Here is an 11,834-nt window from a genome sequence, read left to right as displayed (position 1 = left end):
TGGCAGGATGAGGGATGTGGATTCTTTCCCTCTCCACGGGAAAGCTCTGGAATGCTGGGCCCATCTCTGGGCTCCTCAGTGCAAGAAATACATGGATTTACTGGGATAAATCCAGCACAGGGCCTCAGGGACGATTAAGGAATTGGGGAGCCTGATGTTTCAGAAGGTTCTGGACTTTCCATCCAATAAAATACTTAAAACTCACGGACGTGTCTGAGCTACCCCTTTAGCTGATCCTATCAGGGAGTTGGGATTAAAGCATCTCCATGATTTTCTTCCAAGACCATCCATTCAGTGATTCCATTGATATTTTGTGGATTGTTTTTTCAAGCTGGATTTTTCTCAGCACATACCGAATCCTCCTGAAATATTCCATTTTCTTTTTGTGTGTGTGTTTCACAGGTGTTTGAAGAAAGAAGAGCCCTGCTCGGAAAATGGGTAAATTTTTCTCTTTAAATCTCTATTTGCTGCAGACAGATTTTGGAAGTGATCGGGAGTTTATCTCACGGGAATGCCAAACTTCTCCTCTTTGGAAAAAGGGATTCACTTCCCTGATGTGAAAGTGAGCTGTGACTGCTCTGCTTTTGAGGAGAGCAAAGGCGTAAATTCCCTCAGTGCCCACGTTCCGTAAGTTTTGAAGCTGGGAAATCATATTCCAAGGTTGGAATGAGCTGAAATGAGATGAAAAACCCTGGGAAATGTCTGTGGAGTCCTCAAAGGAGATGTTGGATGTTCAGATGTTGCCCTGGCCTGCTGGAGGCTCTTTGAAATCTGTAATAAATGAGATTTTATCTACCAAGTGCACACATAGATCGGTTTGGGTTGGAACTGGTGCTTATTCTTTATGCTTCGTAAGTCACTCATGAAATTATTTTTCCATATGAACTGGTCTTTACAGGCAAATATTTTGATTTTAAGGATTATTTGTCCGTATAGGAAACAGGCTTTCCATCATTTGCTGTGTTTTGATGATAAGGAATTTCAGGGACACCAAGGAAATGAAATAATTGAGCGATTGTTGCTCAAAAAAACCAGCTTTTAATGGGTCAGGCAGCAAGTGGAAAACATAAAACCCATCTCTTGGAAACTGCTGGATGTATAAAAATGCCAAAATCTGGGAAAAGCTTTCCTCCAAACACTCTCCCAAGTGCTGAATCATCTCCGGAAGGTCACATTTCCGCCCCTTCCCGTGACTCTGGATCAGCAGCTCTCAGAAGGCTCCTTCAGAGCTAATTCTCCTCGTGCTCCTGCCATCCAGCATTCCAAGGAAAGAAAGCACAAAAGCTGCTCTTAACACCCTTCCAAGCCTGGGGTTGTGGAGAGCCTGGAGCGCTCCGAGAGCGAGAGGAACCACACGGAGAAATCCCAGTGCTCCTGGCAGGATTTTCCATGTTGGTTCCCATGACCTTCTCCGAGCGCTCTCAGGAAATATGGACTAAATGGAGCAGCTGGAGGATGGATTCCATGGCTGGGATCACGTCCAGGGTGGTTGTAAAGGATTTATTCTGAACCTGGAAGGCTGAAGCCTGTCCTAACTGCTGTTAAGCATTTTCAGTAACGTCCAGACGATGGAATGGAAAACGAATCCTCATTTAATGGTTGGACTCGATGATCTGAGAGCTTTTCCCAGCCTTAGTGATCCCATGATTCCATCTGCAGGTGATGCCAGGAATGGAGGGGTTTCCTGAACGTTGGGGGTTAGAAATCAGGATGGAAAGGTCTGCAGTCAGATAAGGACGAGGGAAAAACGCTGCAGGAAAGACTGACACACAAAAACTTCATATCTGAGAGAACCCAAGGATGCAGCGGCTCTGCAGGAAAAATTCCTGGGAATGAGGGGGGATCACAAACTGCACGTAAGCTGACAGTGACTTACAATAAAGGGAAATATCCCAAAGGCAGCGTCATTCCCGGTCCTGCTCCCCGCCTTTTGGGAAAGCTGGGAACGAGTCAGACGTGAGAGCAGACTCAGGTCCAGAAAACATGGAAACAATCCCTGTGCCGTAGGGAAGATGGAGAAGAGGCGTAAAAACACCTTCTACCGAAACACAAAAGGTGTTGGAAAGAGGAAGGGAACGATCTGATCCCTGTGGAGAGGGCAGGAGATCCAGGGCTTGAGTTGCAATTATGGAGACACGATTTAGACACGAGCAAAATCCAGTGCTGGAGATAATTCCCTGCTGGAATCGCTTGCCTGGGGATTAGGGGTGGAATCCGGAGCCTTTTGAGGTTGGACGAGCAGCGCCAGGAATGGTTTGGGGAGAGCAGATCCTGCCTTGTGGCAGGAGATGAACCAGATCGGCATCCCCCAACTTCTTGCATGGAAGGAACATCCTGGAAAAGCAGAAACAGGAAATGCCTCGTGCGGCCCTGCCACAGCAGTTTTCCTTTATTTGGTTTTCCAGACAAAGATTAGATTAAACTTGGGATGCTCATCGTTTATTTAATTCTTCCTGATTTTATTTGCGTGCATCCAGGGACTGCGGTTTTACATTTTCATTTCGTTATTTTTTCCCACTGGTGCCACAGGGCATCTTTGATGTCTCCCAGGGTGTTGAGAAACAAGGAATGAGGTGACCTGAAGGGATTTAATTTCAGTTTCTGCGCACCTGAAAGTTTCTCACCTGACAGGAGGGGGCAGCCAGGTGGGATTTGGGCTTTGCTTCCAAGGAATAAAGGACAGGACAAGGGGAAACGGCCTCAAGATGAGCCAGGGGAGGTTCAGGCTGGACATCAGGAGGAATTTCCCCATGGAAAGGGTGCTCAGGCCTTGGCAGGGGCTGCCCAGGGAGGTTTGGAATCCCCATCCCTGGAGGTGTCCAAGGAAGGGCTGGAGGTGGCGCTCAGAGCTCTGGGCTGGGGACAAGGTGGGGGCCGGCCACAGGTTGGACTCGATGACCTCGGAGGTCTTTTCCAACCTCAGTGATTCTGGGATTCTCTGATTTAAGCTCTCATTTTTCCTTCTGTCACCTCTCTGTGTGGGAACTGAGCCCTCCCAGGTGAGGGACACGCTTCCAGGATGGTGCCCATGGACCACATTTGTGGGGCACAATAACACTGCCCCTAAATTTGCTGATAATAATTGCTCTTCCCGTGGCAGGCTTGTCCCCGGCCTAGCTTTCACTTTTACCTCCGCATTAAACAAGCAAACCCGACATTTTACAGGGGAATCGCAGAAAAACTTGGCTTGGAAGGGACCTTAAAGCTCATCTCATTCCAACCCCTCGCCACGGGCTGGGACACCTCCCGCTATCCCAGGTTGCTCCAAGCCTTGTCCAGCCTGGCCTTTATCCAGGAGCTGATCCCATGGCAGGTGACAGGGCAATGGTTCATTCTTGTGACCAGGCCACCTTCCCTTCCTGGAATCTCCTCTTGGAAATGGGGCTCGGAGCACCCTGGGATGGTGGAAGGTGTCCCTGCCCATGGCACGGGGTGGAATGGGATGAGCTTTAAGGTCCTTCCAACCCAATCTTTCCATGATTCTCCTGTAAAGAGTCAGATTTCTTTGTGTAACTGCAGAGGGAAAAGTGAAACCAAACAGATCCTGGGGGAGAGTTCCTAATCACTGACAAGGAGGTGCTTGGCAGCAGAGAAGTTTGGGATTTGGTTGGGTGGATTAAGGTGTTTTACAGATATCGGGTGCCTCGTCTGCTTCTCACCTTCTCACCCAGCTCCTGGGCCTCCAGCAAATCCTTTCAGCAGGACTGGGAGAGGGTGGCTGGGGAAGGGAGGGGGAAATTGTTTCTCGGCTGGAGAACGCATTCCTACTTTTGCCGAGCACAGGGATCCCAACCTGGGAGCTCAGATCCACATGCTGGGCTGGAGATGAGGGATGTGTCCCCCTCCAGTCAGAACCAGTCAAACCAGCAGTGAGTGTCCTGCAGCAGAGGGGCCTCTCTGGGCTCTCTCTCGGTGTCAGGCTGCGTTATTTGTGTGTGTGCACTCATGGATGAACCGCAAAGCGATCCAGGGCAGGGCCCGAGCGCTGTGCCCGGTGTCACACAATCCCTGCGGAGACTTTGTTTGCCAGGGCTTCGGGGAAGGCCCAGACAGAGGGGAAAAGCCGTGGGGAGAGAGGAGGCGAAGCCAGGGGAATCCGGTCCGACTGGTTGGGCTGCTGTAATCGCATCCAAGGGGAGGATCTGTGGAGGAAGCGGCCAAATGTGGGATGGGGACACGCTTGTTAACGCTGGAAAAGAGACAACCTGTGCCAGCTTAACTCCTTGGCTGCTGCTGGGTGCAGTGGGGAAGGGGCTGGGTGTTCCCAGTGCTCCCGGTGCTGTGGCACTGGTTTAAATGAAGTTTAAACGGAGGCTGGGGATGCTGGAAGGAATTCCCTCATTGGAAAACCCATGGCGGGGTGGAGAGGGTTAAAAAGGAGCAACTCTTGTGTCTGCTGGAAAGTGAGGCTGGATTTGTTTTGACTAGTTCACTTAATCTCTTGATGTGGAAGAGACTAAGCCAGTTACTCCCTTGTCTCCGGAGCTCGCTCGGGAGAAATTTATCTGTGCAAGTTGGTGGTTGGGGATTGCTTTAACGAGCAGAGGATGTGGCCGGGATCATCAACGGGGAACGCGTGCAGCAGAAGTTTTCCCCCTTCGTGTGACAGGGAAAACCTTTCACTTCAAGCCGAGGGTGAGAAGGGGACAGGCAGAACCTCCTCTGTCCCCCTCTGGTCCATCTTTGTCTGAGTTTATTCTCAGGGAACGTTTCTAAGCCCTAAATCCCCAAGTCCTACTTCAGTTTTCCCTTAATACCCTGCTAAGCATCATTAGAAGTGACAGTTATATGAAGAACAGGGATCAAAAAAAGGGAATATTCCTTAATTCACTGTGTCTGAACAGAGAGGGACATCTGGGAGCTTTTTCTGTTTGGCTTTTCGTCTCTCCAGGATCTCAGGAATGCCAATTCCACACTTTCTTCATTCCAACCTTCTTGAAGGTCTTGCAGAGGTGTCTGTGAGGAGAAGAGCCATTTTCTTCCTGGAGTTTATTCTCCAGCACTGGAATTCATCCAAGGGAAAATAAATCAATAAGGAAAGAGCTCTTCAAAATGATCAGGAGAGAAAATGCTTCTCAATTCCCTTGAATTGCACAGTGAATTTTGAACTATTATTCTGCCAGTCCTCCATTTGGGCATGGACGTGGGGTGGGGAGGAAAGACAAGGAAAAAAAATCCTGAATTTTTAGTCTGAAAGGGAAAAGAAAAGACACTGGGCATTAAACTATTTATTTAATAGTTAACCCATGATAATAAAAACATCACTGGAGGAACATTTTTTTTCTTACTATTTTTATAGTAAATATTTATATTTATATTTTGGTTTTGGTTTTAATTTTGTTTTTGTTTTTATTTTTATTTTTTATTTTTATTTTTATTTTTATATTTTAATTTTAATTTTAATTTATTTTTATTTTTATTTTTATTTTTTATTTTTATTTATATTTTTATATTTATATTTTTATTTTATTTTAATATTTTTATTCAATTTTTGGAGGTCACGTTTAACGAAGGACTTAGATGTCCCTGAGGTTAAATGCAGACAACAATGTGCACAGATCTGACGTGCAGAGAGCGAGCTGGGAGCTGTGGAAAGGTGGCTCCAGGCAACAGTGTGAGCAAACAGAGCGCGTGGTTGGGGATGGCCAGCCCTGAGAAGGAAACAAACTGGGAAAAGCAGCATTCCCCAAGGAGGGGAATTCCCCAAAGCGCTCAGTTTTCCCTTTGAAAAGAAGGTGAGTTTGGGTCAAGGTTGCTCTTGCTGTGCTGAGGAGGAGTTTCATGGAATTCCAGAGGTTGGGTTGGAAGGGATCTTAAGTCTCATCCCGTTCCACCCCCTGCCATGGGCAGGGACACCTTCCACCATCCCAGGCTGCTCCAAGCCCCGTCCAACCTGGCCTGGGACATTCCAGGGATCCAGGGGCAGCCACAGCTTCTCTGGGAATTCTACTCCAGGGCCTCCCCACCCTCATAGGGAAGGATTTCTCCCCAATATCCCACCTAAATCTTTCCTCTTTCAGTTTAAAACCCTTCCCCTTGTCCTGTCACTGCAAACTCTTGTACGGGATGAAGCAAAACCCATCATCCCCCTCAGGAAATCCCTCTCCAACCATCCCACCCTGCTGCCTGCCGTTCCCACTGGCAATTCCTGCTGCTCCTGCCTGCAGCCACCGCGATCCCGGGGCTTTTCCCTCGCTCCTGGCAGCTGGGCTGCAGGTTTGGAGCCAGCGGGCAGCGACTGTGGGATGAGGCCGTTCTCCTGGCAGGAGATGGCTGCTGACAGGGCCCTTGCCATCGCCAATGTCCCCACGAGTGAAAGCCCAGCCAGCGCCGCCGTCACTCCCACCCTGTTGACTCAGCTCTGCGCCGACGCCGCGGTGGCAAAGCCATCCCCGGTTACCTGAGCGCTCGGTTCCTCCCACACGGATTCAATCCTCCTCTCTAGGTTACCTGCCAGAAGCATGGAAAAGCTGTGGAAAACCTTTGTGACTCTGCTGCTGCCGCCACCGCCGCAGATTTTTCCCCTCACGAGCTCGTTTGGTTTCCCTCTGCTCCGCTGCTCAAAGCGGGGATTTCTCCCCTGTGCAGTGGGATTGTGAGGAAAAATACTTTACAACTTGTGCGGCACGCCGAGGTCGCGGCGGCGGGGGAAAGTGTCAGGAGGGAGAAGGAAGCAGCAGTGAGCTCCTCTTTGGGGCCTGCTCCTGTAACCACGCAGCTGAGCCTCCTCCTTTCCGTGAGGGAAGCCACCTCTCGGAGCTGGTCCCAGCAGCAAAGAGCATGAGTGAGTCCTGGCCTAGGCCATCCTGGATGCTCTGAGGATCAGGAATCCTTACGTGGCTCCAGAGTTTCTTTTCACGTAGCCTCTCCATTTGTTCCCAGCGCTCTGCTCCCTCCGAATGAGTCACCAGAAGCTGCTGCTTGTGCACTTTCCCTCGCCTCATTTTATTTTAAGAAGCTGAATCTCCGGTTTTTCTGCACCTGAAACTCCATTTTTTTTTTTTTTTTTTCCAGTTTGACAAGTGGACAGATGGCCAGAGGAGGAGGATCCTGGTGGACCTGCTGGAACGCTGCTCCCTGTCCCAGCAGAAATTCTGTGCCAAGCAGCTCCAGGCCCGAGTCCCCACCGAGGCCATCGATTTTACCACGAGGCTCCCTCGAGTCCTGTCCTTGTACATCTTTTCCTTCCTGGATCCACGGAGCCTCTGTCGATGTGCACAGGTGAAAAAGCCAACACCTGCCCGGGGTTCAGAAAACCAGGTTAAAGTCCTTTAAAAAAAAACAAAAAGGGAAAACATTGATTTTTGGTGAAGACAAAAGATCTTCTATGCCAAAGGCTCGCTCCTCAGATCCTAAATTAAGCCAGATTGGCCAAGATTCACAGAAGTGAGGAGTAATTTTAGATGCTCCGTTCTAAAGCGTTTTAAATGTGGCATTTTCAAGAGTGATTATTCCCAGAAAGGAAGCCTGGTACTTCCTGGAAATCACATTCCTCTAAAACACCTTGCACCGTGACCAGAGCCCTTAATTCTTTGAGAAATTCTGGCTTGTGCTTTTGCAAAGAACAACACTTGATCCTTCAAGGAAAACAGATCCTTTAAAATGCCTGAGGATCAAGTGTTGGATGTGGAGAAGCAGAAAATTACAGATGTGCTTTGCAGCACAGTGGTTAAGACTCCAAAAATCTGTTTGCATGCCATAAAATGCTGTGAGATGCTGCCCGCAGCAGTTTTAAATTAATAAGTTCAGCTATCAGTGACATTATTGCTGCACTAACGTAATATTCCATGTAATTTAAGAATATATCATAATCTCGGCTTGGCTAAGCCTTGCTTTAGTAACTTTCTCCAGCATTTCATGAGGATGCGACTCAAACTATCCATGCTCGGGCAGGAAGAAAAGAGGTTAGAAAATTACTTAGAATCACAGAAGGGCCCCACACCAGGAAGGCCTTGAAAGGTTTAAATGGTTTGATCAAAGGTTCAAGAGGAGCATTAACAGTGCAGAAGAATTGTTTACGCACATGTGGGAATTACCTCCCCAGCCCAGAAATCCGTAGCTGAAATCTTGGATGCTTTAAACCCCAAGGTTTCCAACTGGCTGGGAATTCACAGGTGAGCTGGCACTGGAAGTACCTGTCGGAGCTGGATCAGCTGTGGATGCTGAAGTGCCTGCGTTTCGGGTGGTTCATCAACTTCTGCCCGACCCCCTTCGAGCAGGGCGTCTGGAAAAAGCACTACATCGAGATGGTGAGGGAGCTGCGCGTCACCAGGCCCAAGGTACGGATCCGCCGCCTCCACGGGCGTCTGTGCCCAGGGGCAAATCTGGGGTCGGGTCTGGCTCTCAGCCCCCCCGCCTCTTTATCTTTTTGGGATCCTCCTGCCCTGAATTCAAAGCTCAGCCCTTTAAATTAAAGCCAAGTCCCCCACAGACTCTCTGTAGCTGACAGAGAGAAGCTGATCCATCTCAACAGCAGCTCGGCTCGCTTGAATATGGATTGTAGGACCTGGGTGATGAAAAGCACTGCCAAGGTGCCTCTTTCTGTCCGCTCACCATAATGGAGCCTGCAGAGACCAATTTTGAGTTAATTCCCAATTATTTTAACCCTAAATTTAAGCCAACCTAATTTTCATCATAGGCTCAAACTTGTTTCCTTGCTCTAATCTCTTATCAGACTCCTTCCAAGGACGAGTTCATAGTTATCGATGTGCAACCAGTAAAAAGCAACATCCCAGAGAGGAAACTTTCTGTGGCAGGACGTGGGACAACCAGGGGGAAAAAGGAGCTCCCTCCTTGGCGTTCATCCGACAGGCATCCCACGGACACCATCCGGTACAACTACCTGGACAACTACGACCCCATCGAGCAGGCCAGGCAGGCGTAAGAGCTTCACCTCTTTTCCTTTCCCTGTGGCACAAGGTTTTCCATGTCCTCCTCAGGCTCACTCTGCCCATCCAGCTGCCTGGTTGCAAAGCCAGTTTCCCGCTCTTTTGGCCTTTTTTGGATCGGTTTTGGTCCAGTTGTAGCTGCAGCTGGCGCTGCTTTGTGTCCTTTCAGCGCCACTTGTCAGGCCGGAACTCCTGGGGGATGTTAGAGAGCTGGAATGGGAGGGATTAGGACAAGGGGTTGTTGGAGAGTTTTTAAATAAAGCTGCCAGGCTGGGAGGAATGTGTGGGTTTTGCACGGCACAGGAAGAATGAATTAATTGTGATGGAATATAATTCTATCACTGGGAGGATCTCCTGGCTGAGAGGAGGCCGGGATGATCGAATTGCAGGGCAGGTGTACGAGGATGTCGGAGCATGGAAGTGATGAATGGTATTTGTGTCTGCACTGCCTGGATCCGTCACTTCCTGGGCTCCCAGGATTATCCACTGGCTAAAGAAAGGCATTTCCCTCCCAAAGCAGAGTTTTGCACATGGATCTGTGTTAGAACTGCCCCATGTTTTCTTTCATCACCTCTGGCACCGGAGATTTTCCCAATCTTAGATCCAAGGTGAATTTTCTGTGCATTGACAAGCTCAGGAGGGGTGTGGGAGTGACCTGCGGGAAGAGTTCCCCCTTTTCTTGTGTGAATCCCTGGAAATGCCACCTCTGACACTTCCCAGGGGTCACCTCAGCCCAGCTGATGTGGAAAGGGTGACGCTGTCATTAATCCAAGCCTGGCAAACAGGTCATGGATCCTCTTGACCATTCCCTGGTCCCTGTGGGAATCCACGGACTCACCACTCCGAACGTGCCGGGAGCAGGAGATTCCTCTCCGCCGTGCCAACAAAAATCCTCGGGAACCAACAGAGCCACAACGAAAGCACCTGGGCTGTGTTTAAGTCAATATCCAGCAGAGCCAAGCTTATCCCTGTGCCCGGGAACAATCAGCTCAGGAATTACCCCAGCCAGGGATTGTTTGGCCAAGCGCTCTCAGAGCTCTTTCCCAACGTGAGTAACCCTGCCGGACCCAGCGCTCCTCCGGGCTGTTCCCCAGAGCTCCCAAGCGCCTGAGCAAAAAGCCTTTTATGAATCACGTTTTAATCCGCGTCCCCTGGTCCTTGGATGTTGCACTACATCAAAGAGCTTCCCAGTTTCCACCTCACCCTCTTTCTGTGGGATGTTTTTCCCAACTCTAACACCACTTTTGGGTTGAGTTCTTGGAGGCTTTTCGCTGAATATTTTCACCGAATGCCTCCTCGTTGCAAATGAACGTCCTGATGTTATTTTCCAGCCGCGCTCAATGGTTTTGTACGGCAGCTCTTGAAGGTTTCTGTGAGGTTTAGGATTCTCTTGTGCCGTTTCTGTGAGGTTTAGGATTCTCCTGTGCCATGAAAAAGTGGGACAAGCCTCGGCTGAAAGGTTTAGAAGTCGCCTGTCCCAGCGCTGAGCTGTGGATGCAGCTGAGAACCAGGTGGAAACAATCCCCCTGAAATAAGGAAACAATAATAAATACCCTCCCCGTTTGCCTCTCCTGAGTGAGATCCCAGCCTCTCTCTATTTGTGGAGAACTTTTTAATGCCGAGCGTTCCTGCAAATCTGCCATTTATCCACAATTACAGAGGATTATTGCGAGGAGGGAGAGGAATTCTGTGAGATTTGCTTGTTTATCGAGGATCTGCCTTTAATATCACTTAAGCTGGAGGTAATTGCTGGTGCTCAGGCACATCTGTGGTGATTATTCAGCAGCGCAGGTGCCACGTTTCAGGTGCTGATCCAGCCTCCCACTCCCACAATGATGTTCTGGTGCTTCTTTTCCAAGGACACTTTGCTGTCCCTTCCCAAAAATCCTCCCACTGAGGCTCTGGGTTGTGCTCTCCACCCTTTACTTCCAGACAGCTGCCAAGGGATGGGGAATTCAGCTCTTCAGTTGGATCCCTGGAGCAGGGAGACACCACCTCGAGCGTCCCTCAGGCTTTGGTGGGGGTGGCAGGAAAACATCACCATGGTCCCGGTGTCCCTCTGGGACACCAAGCCATGGTTTGGAGACTCCCAGGAATGCTGTGCAGGATCCACCTCCACGCAGGCAGACCCTGCCTGACCAGGGCTCAGCTTGGAAGGCAGAACAGAATCCCAAGATAAAAATCTCCGACCCCGCCGGCGCTGTCAGGTGCAGTTCTCCTTTGGATGAGCCGCATTCCTGGAGCTCAAGGGCAAAACAACCGCCCCTCATGTAAAATGGATGTCAGGAGGAGTGAAATCGGTGTAAAACGAGATCCTGGAACAATAGAAGCGATTTCCCAGGGTTTGCCAAAGGGAATCTGGGAGAGGAAATGGGTTTTGCTGCAGCCGGAGTGCACGTGGGAAGGAACGGCGATGAGGGTTTCCTCCAGGACGTGAACGTGTGGGAGAGGACGTGGCAGAACTCGCAGAAACTCAAAGGGGTGGTGGAGAGAAAAGGACTGGGGAGAGATTCTTCAAGCCCAGCACCTCGACTGGAAATCCCTGACCCCACAAACCATTTTTTCCCATTTGAGTGCTGAGGAAAACCGGAGCTGGGGAGAATTCCTCATGAATAAACAGGATCACATCAAAGGAATACCTGACGCCACCATCAAAGCAACGCGTGAGACGAGTCGCTGGCTGCTACCTTGAATCCAAATCAATCTGCCTAATCCCAGGTTGAATTTTGCGGCATTTAAGAGGTAATCCACAAAAAACAAGTTTTTCCTAACTCCTGGGCAGGTTAAAATCTCCTCGGAGCTTGACCTTGCTCTGCAGTCGTTTTCTGATCCAAAGGGAGAGGAGGACTTTGCTGCTCATCGTATCAGGGTGAAATTTTGACATTTAAACGGCAGAGTGCATGGAATTCCAGAGCCGTCTGGGTGGAGAGAGACATTAAAGATCAT

The 11,834-nt window shown here is 49.6% G+C and overlaps 1 protein-coding gene across 1 annotated transcript; it reads left to right on the top strand.

Annotated features, from left to right (window-relative positions):
* Positions 1-393: 393 nt before the first annotated feature.
* On the top strand, positions 394-11,778 carry LOC121672498 (F-box only protein 16-like; the record flags this gene model as incomplete). The annotated part of the gene is made up of 4 exons (XM_042045162.1): positions 394-438; positions 7,015-7,221; positions 8,115-8,279; positions 8,675-11,778. Coding segments are annotated over 4 exons (627 nt in total), but the record flags the coding sequence as incomplete, so codon positions are not given.
* Between the last annotated feature and the right edge of the window lie 56 nt (positions 11,779-11,834).

The sequence above is a fragment of the Corvus kubaryi genome, unplaced genomic scaffold (genome assembly GCF_017639235.1).
Source record: "Corvus kubaryi isolate FWS band 111438036 unplaced genomic scaffold, C.kubaryi_AGA036_p1.0 62608, whole genome shotgun sequence".
NCBI lineage: Eukaryota > Metazoa > Chordata > Aves > Passeriformes > Corvidae > Corvus > Corvus kubaryi.
The sequence above is the reverse complement of the archived record's forward strand: the minus strand, read 5'-3'. Positions and strand labels throughout refer to the sequence as shown.